The following is a 14,914-nucleotide window of genomic DNA, read 5'->3' as shown; positions in this document are numbered from 1 at the left end:
TAGATCCAATTAGAAGTTATATTGCTTTAATCACAACTCACCGCCTTAATAAATGTGTTCTTTTAACATTTTTCATTTTCCCCATGTATTCCACGTTTCCATGTTTAGCTAACTGGAAAAAAGGAGGAATTATTAAGTCCTTTAGGGGTCTTTTTCCCATTTGATGAGGGGCAACCTCCACCAGAAAGACTTGATCATTTCTTAGAACAATATATTATTTTATTCCACTACTAACATTTTAGTTGCACAAAAGAAAATAAAATATGAGATGTAAGCAGTACTTTTAAAATGATAATGTAAAATTGAATAATAAAAAAAGAGAATATTCAAATAAAGTGACAAGAAAATATAGTATAAGATATATAATAAATTATTAAAATGATAATGTAACATGTATGAAATTAGTTTATTTTTTATTTTTTATTTTTTATTATGATCCAAAATGCGTTTCTTTTTGCATGAGAATGCTTAAACTTTTATACCAACAATAATTTTGTCAATAAAATCTAAAATTTTTGGAAATAATTGCACCCAAAGGTTCTGAACTTACCTTATTGGTTGCTGAAAAAACGACAATATTGAAAGACTTGAGGTATTGACCATTGTGATACTGTGAGTGCACACTATTAACTCACCTTTTAAGTGCTCGGCAAGAGTTGCTCTTATCTTTATTACTTGCATATATAGTTGCATCGGCTTCTGCAACTGCACTTGCTCTTAAAATTCTACAACAAAGCCAATTTCTGCCACTCAAATTTGTTTTGTCCAAATCTCTGTCCCTCTCGTTCAGCCTTGCATGTAAAATGCATACTACTTGAGTTTGCCAGGTTCAATTACTTTTTATAAATACACATTCTCTTTCTCTCTAAGGGGGATACATGTTAGAAAAAGATGCATATGGTTGTATTGATATGGTTGTATTGTCGAATCTTTTTCCAGGGATCAAAATTGAAAATTCAGACTTTTCTGGTAAAGTTTGTTGGGTCATCTATACATAGTTCAGAGGTTGGTTCTATATTTGGACCTTGGATCATCGAAAAGCTTTAGGTATGAGTTACCTTCAGAAAGGGAACAATGAAAGGTAGTTTCTTTTTCTCAAGAAGATTTTGTAGGTCTGAACTTGAATTTTTTTTTTTTTCGACTTTATATATGTGCTAAAATAAATTGTTGTTCCCTCCCAGTAGTCTGAAATAATATATTGGTTACTGTTAGAACATTTTTTCAATAAGATTTAGAATGTCTGAAACTGAAAGACACCTTATTAGTTATTACAGCATCTTACTTGTATTATGTTGCTTTTGGGGCCAACTATGTCTAACCCAACTAAAGTTTTCATGATCTTAATTTCAAGTCACGAATTTTCATTCAATGAATTATCTTTTTTATAAGAAAATGATTTTTTTTAGAAACAGAAAATCAATGATTGTACTTAAAGTGTCTGAAATCCATCATACGACATAGGAAAGTATATATATATATATATATATATATATATATATATATATATATATATGTATGTATGGGTGTGTGTAAAAGACACTTCTCTTTCCTACTTTGTAGTGAAATCCATCATATAATATGTATGTGTAAAAGACACTTTAAGTACATATATATATATATATATATATATATATATATATATATATATGGTACTTTCCTATATATGTACATATATATTGTACTACGAAGACACTTAAAGTTTTTCTTCACCCATAATTGTACTTTCCTACTTTAAGTTTTAACCCACCTACAATTTTCTCCTAATTAAATGGCTTTGCTATAAAATTTAGGTTCTCATTAATGTTAAATGCCATATGTTTAAAAGGTGAATATAAGATGCAATTAATCCTGAATATTTAAACATAAATAGGGGAAATTGCTTTTTCTTGTCTTTTCTTTACACAGGAAGTAGAATAAGGTGTTTTTTTTTTTGGCACGTAAATATATTGAAAAATCGGAATAAGGTGTAAGTGTATAGGATCTCGAGCAAAATATAGAGCCAAATCCATTGTTAGATGCATACAAAATTAAATACTGAATAAGTGCATATGAATAATTTTGACCTTACTCAAAATTGAAAAACAATTCATCGGCTAGAGAGCAGAATCCCCAAAGCATAGTAGTCCAAATTGAACCATGATTCGAAGACCAAGTAATAGACTGCTGAGTGCTGATAGAAATGTTTAGGAAATAAGAAAATGCTGCAACCTTAAGCTATTTATTATCAAAAGTACTGATAAACATTCGAATTTACATATGCCTTTGCCAAGTTAATTCAAAGTAATTTTTATTATTTAATTTGAATTAAATTATTATAATATTTTCTTTAATTAACATATTATTAATGCTAGTTGCTCTGTAAAAATCCAAAACAATGCACTCCAATCATCTTCTGCAAAAGAGTGGGAGTCGGAAAGAAAACATATATATGGTTCCACTAATTCAACTTCATATGTGCATACACTACCAAAAAAAAAAAAAAATGATGTTATCCCAGCATTTGCAAAACCGTTGGGATGGATTAGTCTCTTTCCAATCCCAAGCTTTTTAAATATGAGGAATTCCAATCCAAACCTTTTTTTTTAATAGAGAGAAAGCAATGCGCATTTACTTTGTTATAAAAATCTAGTTTTCTTGTAAATAGAATTAAGAGTAATGCTATGGCCATAGATTATTTTACAACACTTTTACAAAATGTTGATGTGATCAACTTTTTATTAGTTTTCATTTAGGCTCATCATTAGCACCACTTTTTCATTTTTTAATAATTACTCACCACATCAGCAATTTGTAAAATTTTTTATAAAAAAGTTTATATCTCTAGCATTACTCTAGAAAAATTAATGATAGAGATGTTTTAGCTTTCAATAAATAGTATATTTCAGTTAGCTCAATTGGTAAAGTCTCTTATTATCAAATAAAAAATTTGAAGTTCGTTCTCTTTCTACACCAAAGACTAATTAGCATATTGGCTTAATAATAGACAATAATTATTATAAAACACACGATATACGTTGAAAGTTGAGTATGGTTAATTAGCTTATATTTGTTTAATATGTACAAAGTCGACATAACTCAGTCCTAATAAAAAATATATATTTTTTAAGAAGATCCTAATACAGAGTCTGATAGTTTTTATATTTTTTATTTTTTTAAAGGCGAGCTAATTTTATGTTTGCCATGTTTTTGTTCAGGAATGAGAATAAGGATATCGAGGGGCAATTTCCCAGCAAGTGTGTTGAATTGAAGTTTGCTAAATTTCTTTCAAAGATAACAATTTGGGCTCCATTATTGGTAGGGTTGTTCGATCGATGGTATGATGAATTACTTGTATTCTGTCGCGCGATTGCAGTATCACTGGATCCCTTGTTCTTTTACGTTCCCGTGATCAAAGAAGACAAAAAGTGCATTGAGTTAAACAAAGTGTTGTGGATCATAGCTATTGTTTCGCGATCGGTCACCGATATTATTTACCTAGTGTATTTTGTAGTGGAATCCATCAAACTACGTGATGAAAGTAATGATGAGTCAAATACTACAGTTTGGGCAAAAGGTCGAAGGCACTTATGGTCCATCATGGTCAACGTTTTAGTTATTCTGCCCATTCCACAGGTAAGGGAGACTTCAGCTACATTGTTGGTTGGAAAATACTATTTTCACATATTTTTCTAGTAATTCGGAACAACAAAAAAGACACACACATATATACACACACACACACTTCTTTTTCTTTCTCTTTTGACGTAAGCCTTTAGAAAATTATTAAGTACTCATAAATAAGAGCTCTCCATTCCTTGGCGCAGCTCAACGAAGCAACCGCTTCGTTTTACCTATTTAAAGTTTGAGAATAGGTTGAGGGTGTTGCACCCTCAATGCCTTTAATCATTGGCTTTACTAGATAGAACTCGCATGTGAGCTCCAGCTATCATGAGTGTAACTTCGGAGGAAACCAGCTAGTAGACGGTTCAATTAATCTTTCACTCCTATACCCAAGTAAGATGAATGATTTGCAACTTAGTATCGCTACGGGCCTCCACCAGAGTTTTCTTTGGTTTCACCCTACTTAGACATAATTCACCATCTTTCGGATCCCAACAGGTATGCTCTCACTCAAACCTTTCTTAGAAGATTAAGGTTGGTTGACGGTGCAACCCTTAAAAGGATCTTGCCAATCAGCTTCCTTGCACCTTACGGGTTTACTGGCCCGTTGACTCGCGCACATGTTAGACTCCTTGGTCCGTGTTTTAATATAGGCCAAATGGGGAGCCTGCAAGCCTATACCAAGAGCACGCAAATGGCAAGGCACGTCGTGAGACACGTGCTGTCCACCATGACTGTGGCAATTACGTCTTTGTGGGCATAACTACAACCCGGGCTTGGACTGTCACCATAATCCGCATCGGTCCATGCCCTGAGTCGATTAGCGGACTTGTTGTCATAGTTCCACATCCGACCGGAGCGCATTGTCTGCCTCTATCCACTTCCATTTCGACAATTTCAAGCACTCTTTGACTCTCTTTTCAAAGTCCTTTTCATCTTTCCCTAGAGGTACTTGTTTGCTATCGGTTTCTTGCCTGTATTTAGCAATGGACAGAATTTATTGCTCAATTGGGGCTGCATTCCCAAACAACCCAACTCGCTGATAGTGTCTCGTGGTGCGATAGGGTCCAAGCATGATGGGGCTCTCACTTTCTCCGGCGCCCCCTTCTAGGGTACTTGAGCCTGGTCTGCCGTTAAGGACACTTCTCCAAACTACAATTAGGAGACGCTCGTAAAGGCGCCTGAATCTCAAGTTGGGATGTTCTTGGTTTGCTCGCTGTTACTTGGAGAATCCTAGTAAGTTTCTTTTCCTTCACTTACTAATATGCTTAAACTCAGCAGGAAGTCTCGTTTGACTTGGGGTTGTGTTGGGAGCACCACTGGGGTGGCGCGTGACGATGGGTGAGCGTGCGTTTGGCCAACAAGGCTGGCACGACGGGGAACGAGGGTTGGAAAACCATTGATTTTCGTGGTGCTCGTTGCTGAGGATTTGCTTCTAGGCTAATCGCGCGAGCTGGTGCGCACTGGAGGCCAACTTTTACCTTACCCGAACTAGCATTTAGGGGGGGTAGCGATGCGCAACACCCAGGCAGATGTGCCCTCGGTCGAATGGCTTCGAGCGCAACTTGCGTCCAAAAACTCAATGATTTGTGGGATTTTGCACTTCACACCAAGTATCACATTTGCTATGTTCTTCATTGATGTGAAAGCCTAGATATCCATTGCCGAGAGTCATTTTGGATAATTTGTAAGACGGTAACGTCGGTGACCCACCGTGTCGGGGTTTGGTGTATGGGTGAGAGACGTGGTGTCCTCGTTCGCAGAGGGCTAGGGGGTGACAAGCACCCCCCGCCCTCCGTCGGTTGTCACCGGTTTATGGGTCGTTTTGCTAGGCATGTTTCAACAATGATCCTTCCGCAGGTTCACCTACTAAAACCTTGTTACGACTTCCCTTTCCTCTAAATGATAAGGTTCAGTGCTGGCAACAAACCACTTACGTCGCTGATTCGAACACTTCACTGAACCATTCAATTGGTAGGAGCGATGAGCGGTGTGTGCAAAGGGCAAGGACGTAGTCAATGCAAGTTGATGACTCGCAATTACTAGGAATTCGTCGTTGAAGACCAACAATTGCAATGATCTATCCCCATCATGTTGGAAACATCTAAGGACATCACAGACTTGTTATTGCCTTTAACTTCTTTGGCCTAAACGGCCATAGTCCCTCTAATAAGCTAGCCACGGAGGGTCACCTCCACATAGCTAGTTAGCAGGCTAAGGTCTCGTTCGTTAACGGAATTAACTAGACAAATCACTCCACCAACTAAGAATGGCCATGCACCACCACCCATAGAATCAAGAAAGAGCTCTCAGTTTGTTAATCCTTATTATGTCTGGACCTGGTAAGTTTCCTCATGTGGAGTCAAATTAAGCTGTAGGCTCCACTCCTGGCGGTGGCCTTCCGTCAATTCCTTTAAGTTTCAATCTTGCGATCAACTCCCCCCCTGCCACAGCAGAACCCAAAGACTTTGATTTCTCATAGGGTGTTGGCGGAGTCCTATAAGTAACATCCACCGATCCTTGATCGGCATTGTTTATGGTTGAGACTAGGAAGGTATCTAATCGTCTTCGAGCCCTCAACTTTATTTCTTGATTGCATTGTTTTCATAACCGGACCAAACCAATTTGTTCAACTTGGTTAAATGGAAACCGAAGGCTAGGCTGACACGTTAACCATTAAGGCAAATTAGCTTGTTGTATCTTTATGTAGCAAACTATTATATTAATTTATTTTATGTAATTGAATTATTTTATTCTTTATTTTTTCATGGGTTAACCTAAGTTGAACTTTAGTCTGACCTTAAAAACTTTGAACTGATATTTCAAAGCAAATAAAAATACATCAAATGCTCATAAGGGAATACAATTGAGCTGGTACTCCAAAGCCAAAAAAATACATCTAATGCGAAAATTAACTCTTTTTGTATTTATGTTATATTATTTTCTTAAAAGACTTGTTTTTATTAATTTGAAGTACCAAGTTAGAAATACTCCAAGAACATTTGCATAAACGGGAAATTGATTACAAAAAATTTAACATAGTTCAATCAAATTTCATGATTACATATACAAGCATTTACAATCAAATATATTATCGATAATAATTTTTTATTATTATCAATAATACACAGACTCTTAAAGTCACAAGCGTGTGTATCTTTTAACCCAAAAACTAGTATAAAATATCTTTCAACTATCAAACCAATGGTTTAAAAAAAAAAAAAAAAAACTATCAAACCAATGATACTTTTAAATTATTAGATATTTATAGTTATGACTAAATGATACTTTTGGTTACTGAAATTTGGAGTATTTAGATCTTGCAATTTAAAATGTTCTAATTTGGTCCCTAAAATTTTAAAATGAAACAATTTGGTCTCTCCATTTTTTATACATTACTAACGGGGGTTGAGGCACCCCATTTTTGAGGGACCAAGTTGAATCAGCCAAATATTTAAGGAGCCAAAATTGAACCAATCTCATATTTACCTTAAATTTTAGGGACCAAATCAAAGCATTTTAATTTTGAAGGACCAAAATTAAAATTACACCAAATTTCAAGGACCAGAAGTATAATTTATCAATAAAATTATTTGTTTGATTATATAAATTTTATATCAAAGTCTATGGTTTCTAATATTAATTTGCATAAAGTCACGATCCTATTGTTGATGAGTTGCATGTATATACTAATAATTCTGTATCCATAAATTTATAATGAATATATATTAAAAAAAATGGAAAACAGAAAAAGAATTGAGATTCCTTCTCATAAAAATCATAGTTGATTAAAGATAAATTAAAGATATTGAATCTATTTTGTCAATCTTGACTCAAGTTTGTTGAAGTTTAATAGGTATATTTTATGTAATACACATTTGGATTATAAAATACTCGATTTATATTTTGATCTTCGTTTATAGCACAATATTATATATCCAACTACACATAGTGGGAATACAATGAATTCAAAGAAAAAAAAAAAATACTAATCATCATATTTATATTCGACCCCATGAAATAATTTCTGGCATCACCACGACTTCAAGCGGCCAAAATTTTATTGAAGTAAGAAAACTGAGACAAATTACACAGTCTCTTATTACAAGAGGAGTTATATCTTCCATCCACACCTGTAGCTCATTACCAGACTCAGAATATCTGGCAAGGAAACGGGCAACTGAGTTACCAACATGCTTAACATGGGAGAAGCAATAAAAACGAAACTCATTAACTAAAACCAGGACATCATTTAGCACATGAGCATATTCTGGATGAGTCACATCATTTGCTAAGATCACTTTTAAAATGACCTCTGCATCTCCTTCCACCTCAATATCGAAAATGCTTACCTCCTTTGCAAAGACCATGGCTCTTCGACAAGCTAATGCTTCAACTGTAGCAGCAGAAACTGGAATAGGTATTTGTTCTGATAATGCTCCAATCACATTGCCAGAACAATCTTGAATTACTATGCCTAATCTGCAGCACCCAGCTCGTTAAAGACTGCTCCATCAAAGTTGATTTTATAGTGAGGAGAGATGGGTGGAATCCACCTAACAGCTCTTACATTGGCTATGGAGACGATGCTTCTTAGCTTGTGCAGATTGGAAATCATGTAAGAGGACTTCAGCTTTAGGCCGAATCAAATGAAAGTCTATCATTGCACAACCTACTTTGTCATTGTTCCTCTTGTTCCAGATAAGCCAAAGAATTATGGCTAAGAGATTAACATCAATCCGATCCTGTGTCAAAAAACCAACTCCAAAAAATCTGCAAATGTATGAAATTTATACCTGAGTTCTTCAACTCCTCATCTACTTCCCAAATAACAACGAGCATCTGGCAACCCTATAGAGCATAAATGGTGTCCTCACAAGCAGCCTTACAATTTGGGAAATACGCAGATTTGACAACATTTCTACACAACAAATTATAAAGAGTAGGAATAGCCTCGTTAGATGCTCTCTAAATCAAGTGTCAACCTTACGGGGCACCTGTAAATTCCAAATTCCCTTCCACATCTTGCTGCTTCTACCCCCAGATGAACAACTCAGTTTCTGATTTCTCAAATTCTTTGCCATCAGTGGATATGTGGATCTGGTTGTGTATTCCCCTTTAGATGAGGGTAGCCAAAATAGTTTATCTGGAACATCCTGAAAACTCAGTAGCCAGCAATAATTTTTGCTTTATGAGGCAAGAATTTCTAGGTAATCAGCTCACTTTTCCAAGCATGATTTTCATGATCAATCAAGTCACAGACCTTTGACTTCGAGCGTAAAACTGAAACTGGAGAAATGATCCTAGAACCTGAGACCTTAGGTAGCCATTTATCCCCACTAACCTTAATAGCTTGGCCGTTCCCACCCTCCAAACTGTCCCCAAATCAACAACATGTTTAGCTTGCATAAGGCTTTTCCATGCCTATGACCCTTTGTTGGAAGCCTCACAATCCAAAATAGAAAAATCAAGCAAAGATTTGGCTTTGAAGACCCTATGGAAGAGAGAATCATTGTTATTTTTTAGCCTCTAGATTTGCTTGGCTAGCAGCAAGTCGTTGAACTTTTCCAACTCTCTAAAACCCATTCCTCCTTCACTTTTGGGAAGGCACAGCTTCTCCTAACTTACCCAATGAATTCTTCTTTGTTCCCCTTTATATCCCCACCAAAATTTCATGATAAGAGTTTCAATGTCCTTTCTAAATCCTTTTGAAAGCTTAAAACAAGACATGGTGTACTTAGGGATCTCTTGGACTACTGCTTTAATTAGTATCTCACGACCAGCTTGTGATAAAAACTTTTCTTTCTAACCCTTTAGCTTTTTCCAAATCCTCTCTTTTATAATACTAAAAGGCTTCTTTTTTGCCCGACCAACCAGAGATTGGAGATCCAAATAATGCTCATATCTTTGAATTGCAGGATGCCCAAGAATGTCTGAAAAGCTGATTGAGTTTGAGCCAAAGTATTTGAGCTAAAGAAAAGGTTCGTCTTTCCCCTATTGATACTCTGACCCGACGCTTGTTCATAACAATGGAGGATAGTTTGGATCTTCACACACTTAGAGATGATGGCTTTGCAGAATACTAGACTATCATCAGTGAATAATAAATGAGAAAATTGTGGACCAGCAGGACATACAGAAACTCCCCAAATATCACCATCTTCTTTGGCCTTCTGAATTAGAGCATGCAGCCCCTCTGTGACCAGTAGGAATAAGTAAGGCGACAAAGGATCACCTTGGTGCAGACCTCTAGTAGGGGAGATGAAGTCATAGGGCTGACCTTTCAGCAGAATGGAATAGGTAAGAGAACAAATACAAGTAGACATAAGATTAATCCACCTCTGATTAAAGCCCATCTTCAACATAATCTTCTCCAAATAAATCCATTCAACACGGTCATACGCTTTACTCATGATGAGCTTCAGAGCCATATACCCCATCTTTCTCGTTCTTTAGATTTCAACTAGTGCAGAGTTTCATGAGCGATAAGAATATTGTCAGTGATGAGTCTCTCTAACATGAAAGCACTCTAGGTCTTGGATATTAGATTTAGCAGAAGAGGTTTTAAGCGATTTGCTAGAACTTTAGCTATCAAATTAAACAGCACATTACTCAAGCTAATGGGTCGAAAATCAGTGACTCTTCTTGGACTCTGCACTTTTGGGATGAGAGTTGGAAAGGTATGGTTAAGGTTTGCAGGGATGGTACCTGAATTAAGAGCTGTGAGCCTTGCCTCTGAGACCTCCATTCCAACCTTATCGCAATATTGTTTATAGAACAGGGAGGGAAACCATCTTGTCTTGGCGCTGTTTCTGCATCCATTTGCTTGAGGGAAAACTGAACTTCCCTTGCATCAAAGGGTCTAAGCAACTCATCATTCATTTCTGCTGAAACTCTTATTTCGACCCCACCAAGCACTGAATCAAATTCTATGGGAGACACCGTGGAAAATAGTGAAGAGTAATAGTTAACCAACAAATCCCAACTTGATGTTCATCCTCAATCCAAACCCCCTGTTCATTTTCAAGACCCGAAATAAAATTTCTTTTATTTCTCTCAGTTGCTCTACAATGGAAGTACTTTGTATTTTGATCACCATTTCTTAACCACTATCTAGGATCGCTGTTTCCAAATCCATGAGCTTCTAAATCTCCTCATTAAGCTGTTGCAAATGGGCATGACTTCGTCCAGCCATTGAGACAGCCTTGGCCTAAATAAGCTATTTTCTCTTTCAAGCTAGCAAAATACGGATATTACCAAAAGTATTTTTATCCCACAATTGGAGTTGAGTTTGACAATTACTGACCTTTCCCAAAACCTTACCCATTGGATCATCAGCAGAGCACATGTCCCAAGCCGAATGAACCACTCCTTCACAGCGCTCATCTTTAATCCACATCGCCTCGAATCTAAAAGGCTTCTGAGGGTGATAAAATCTGGATTGAATATCATCAGAAACTAACAATATGGGCTTATGGTCCGAGGAAGACCTCAGCAAGTGATGTAGGTGAACAGAGAGAAACTTTATAATCCAATCAGCAGAAGCAAAAGGCCTATCTAGACGTACCCACACAACCTGACCATTAAACCTTCTGTTACACCAGGTAAAAAGTAAACCTATGAAGCCCAAATCTAATAAGCCACAAAAATCCAAGCAGTCCCTGAAATTCTGCATTTGTTTTTCTCCATCAGAAAAACTAAACAGGGACCTTTCACCTTCACCAAATCGGAAAGCTCACGAACTCATCGGTAGTTTCCAAGCCCACGACAATTACATCTGATACAATTCATGATGAGCGGCGGGGCTGGATTTCAACCACCACTGATGAGATGATTTAGGAGAGAGCTCCATTTGAGCACACAGTTTTTTTTTTTTTTTTTTCTGAGATTGGGCGTCTGAGGACTGCACTGATGGTTGTTCCTTTATTAAGGTCATAGTCTTCTACATCAATATTTCCTTAGACCATACCATCTACCCTAGCTGATTGGGCTTTGGACTCATATTAGGCCTAGGACCGTTGGTAATATCTTGGAGAGGAGGCTTGACTTTGCTGACTGAGAAAATCAATATCTTCAGGTATCGCCCCAATAATTGGCTTCGTGTGGACCGTGTCAATATTACAAAATATTGTCACACCGTTCAAGTCTGGATCATGCGTTCGGCAACATGTAAATTTTGTTATAAATGTAAAATATTTTCAAGTAAAAATATTAAAATTTTTTTTTTTCAAATGTTAGGTGCATCTTACAAATTATATTGAAAAGTATTTTCAAATGTTTGATGATATTATAAAAATGATATATATATATTTTTTACATTTTCTCAGCTACTTCCTTAATTTTCAAACAAATTTTATAAGAAAAAATTTTAATATATAAACTTAAGAAAAAAAATTCAAAATAAAACCGATAGTTAAACTCTCAAACTCGGTGAAACTGGAGAGAGGGAGGCACTGAGGGAAAGGGAGAGTAGATCGAGAAAGAATAGAGATCCGATCAAGGGGGGTTGATCTAGAGGCGGCGGTGACGAGATCGAGAGGTGGAGGAGACGAGCTACAGAGTAGCGGCGACGACGGCGATCTAGAGCTTCGAAAGACGACGAGCTTCAGGCGACGGCGATCTAGAGCTTCGATCGATGACGAGCTTCAGGCACGACGGCGGGGCCAAGGGTCAGGGCCTGGTTCTGGGCTTCACCGGCGGTACCCTCTCCTTCCTTCTCAGCATGGGCTTGGCGTGAGTAGCTCTCTCTCTCTTGGCTTGTGTGAGTCCGGAAATTGTTTGAAGTTTGAACGTAAAATAGATGTGTAATATATTTTACGGGTCAAGGGCTTATTTTACCATCAAACTTTTTTATTTTCAGTTTGACTTTATTTTAGCTGTGCATCCAAACACGTACAAAAGTGTAAAATATTTTCTCAATTTCATTTACACCCGAAACAAACCTAGTCTTATTTACTTGGAATTCCCGGAATTCTCTCCCTTCTTGCTATTCTCATGAAAGCCAATAAAGTGATATGGGGGAACGGCTAAAAGTTGATGCGTGGAGGAATCAAAGCCCACTAATTCGTTTCCAGGATTTTTGTTGTCATATTTCCGCAAATCAAGGTCAATTTCCTGCAGCTTAGCAAAGAAAGGATCAACTCCAGAGAATTGACCCGAGAATTGGGCACCTTGATCATAAATGTTACCTGTGGACTTTCCTTTTTAAATTCTCACCTTCCTTGTTGGGCTCTTTACTAACGTTTGCTAGAGTGGACTTTGGCAAAATTGAATTCTGGCCAGCTGGAAATTCGAATGGCATAGTTGATGGGGAGAGTAGATTCTGCATTAATGTCCCCTTCAAGAACATTTGTTTCCAAATCTGGATTTGGACTTGTCGGACAATTACGGAAAAATCCTCCGCCGTCCAGTTGTGGCTTGCACCATGCCTAACAGCATTACTGGAGGTGGAGAGACCAGTACGTTCATAATACCCAGGAACGAAAATCACAGGCTTGTTATAGGATCTATATGGCGAAGCTCTCAAGCTTTGATCATATTGTCTTTGATCATTGGTAAGGGTACCTTTGCTATTAATCCATAGCTCGTAATCTTTATCGTCATGGCGAAGCTCTCAAGCTTTGACCTAGACCTTTTCTCCATTTTCCAAAGAAATCACCCGACCTCTGCATAGAGGTCGTGAAACATCTAACGTCACCTTCACACGAAAAAAAAAAACTTCCACCATCCTCGTCTACCCCACCTATTGAACGACATACTATTCCAATAGTATCACAAATTAATTTCCCCCACCACTTGTTTTGACATAAATCGAATTTGAGTATCATGAACTTGGACCCAAAAAGAAGTCTGAGAAAACTGCAACTCACGAAGAGGAACATCATTCTCATAATTTTTTCATAACGACAAGATGCTTATCGAAGCACCATGATTCACTTTGGAGCACACGGTTAACATCAACCATTTTGCTAAAAATAAACAAGACAATATGATCATCAAGACTTCGAATTCTGAAACCACCAGTAGATCTCCAAAGCTGTCTAAACGTTTGTGCTACGGCTTCCACATTCAAAACTCGTTTTGTTAGGAACTTAGCTGCTATAATGAACTCAGAGGACCGAAATTGATCCTAAAGGGTGAATTTGGATCCTTCTCTCTCATTGAGGGAGAGGTTGCTCCATGATTTTGTTAGATCTTCCATGAGAGAAAAAATAATATAAAAGTGTTTCCCTAGATCCCACGAAGAAAGAAACCACAAACTCAAAAATTAAACTTGTTACCATAAGAGGATAGACACTCCTTCAGAAAGAAGGGACAAAAAATTCTACAGTCTAAGAGAAGAGCCAAAACTTTTTTAGTGACAGAGAAACCGAACATAATTATTATCCATTGATTCTATTCATTATCAATATGTGAATTTGAAAAAATTTCTAATACACACATAATTACTATTTTCTTTAAATTATCACGGTCCTACACATAATTAGATTATATCCATTGACTCTAAAAACAAAAATTGTTGTAATCCATTCAGGTGGTAATGTCAAGCATATTTTCGGAGATGAGACGGACAAAAACTTCAAATATAATAATCTTGAACTCTCTAATTCTTTTGCAATATTGGCCAAGAGTTTTCAAAATCTACCGACCCTGGAAGGCACTCATAAGCGCAGAGAAATCTAATAAGGCTTCCCTATTGATCAAAGCTTCATTGAATTTATTTCTATACATCCTTGCTGGTCATGTAAGTTTGCTTACGTAGTGATTTCATGTTCTTTTATTTTTAATCTTTGCAAATGTTGATTCTTTTATCAATGTATTGTAGTCTTTCTTAATATTTAAATTCCAAATCAACCTTCTTCTCAAAAAAATCTAAACCAACCAACCTTGTTAAATTGAAATCATATATTGAAGAAATATCCAAAAAAGAAAGAAAAAAAAAATTGCAAATGTTTCATTTTATTAATTTTTAGAATTACCTAGATTAATATTTTTTGTACAAATACCTCAAGAATGCTAATACATTGAAACTAGAAGTTGCTATCTTGTGTAAGAGTTGTGTTGGGGAGATCATACCTTGGAAAGCTTCTGAATGGGTAGCTAATACAACATATATATATATATATATATATATATATATATTTATATATATATATATAGGGACAACACTTGACTCAAAAGGTTTAAACTAATGGGTATGAGTCTAATTATGTTATATTAATCACTCATCATTCTCATTATTATTCAATGTGAGACTTCACTTATATATGTATATCCAACAATCTTCTCCCTCGCCTGTGAATCTTTGCCTCTC

The 14,914-nt window shown here is 36.5% G+C and overlaps 1 protein-coding gene and 1 non-coding gene across 3 annotated transcripts in view; one reads left to right on the top strand and one right to left on the bottom strand.

Moving 5' to 3' along the window:
* LOC142642720 (cyclic nucleotide-gated ion channel 1-like) overlaps window positions 1–14,914 on the top strand; it is a 38,217-nt gene that overhangs the window by 14,025 nt on the left and 9,278 nt on the right. For both annotated transcript variants that reach the window (XM_075817134.1, XM_075817135.1), the window contains exons 3-5: window positions 940–1,081; window positions 3,195–3,612; window positions 14,135–14,344. In XM_075817134.1, coding sequence (XP_075673249.1) covers window positions 1,050–1,081; window positions 3,195–3,612; window positions 14,135–14,344 — 660 coding nt within the window. In that variant the 5' untranslated portion in view covers window positions 940–1,049. The remainder of the gene's footprint in view (window positions 1–939; window positions 1,082–3,194; window positions 3,613–14,134; window positions 14,345–14,914) is intronic.
* On the bottom strand, window positions 5,119–5,273 carry LOC142605407 (5.8S ribosomal RNA). Its single transcript, XR_012839033.1, has one exon. It is a non-coding gene; the product is annotated as a 5.8S ribosomal RNA (ribosomal RNA).

This window comes from Castanea sativa, chromosome 7, assembly GCF_040712315.1.
Source record: "Castanea sativa cultivar Marrone di Chiusa Pesio chromosome 7, ASM4071231v1".
Lineage (NCBI taxonomy): Eukaryota > Viridiplantae > Streptophyta > Magnoliopsida > Fagales > Fagaceae > Castanea > Castanea sativa.
Note: the sequence above shows the minus strand (reverse complement) of the source record. Positions and strands in the feature narration are given on the sequence as shown.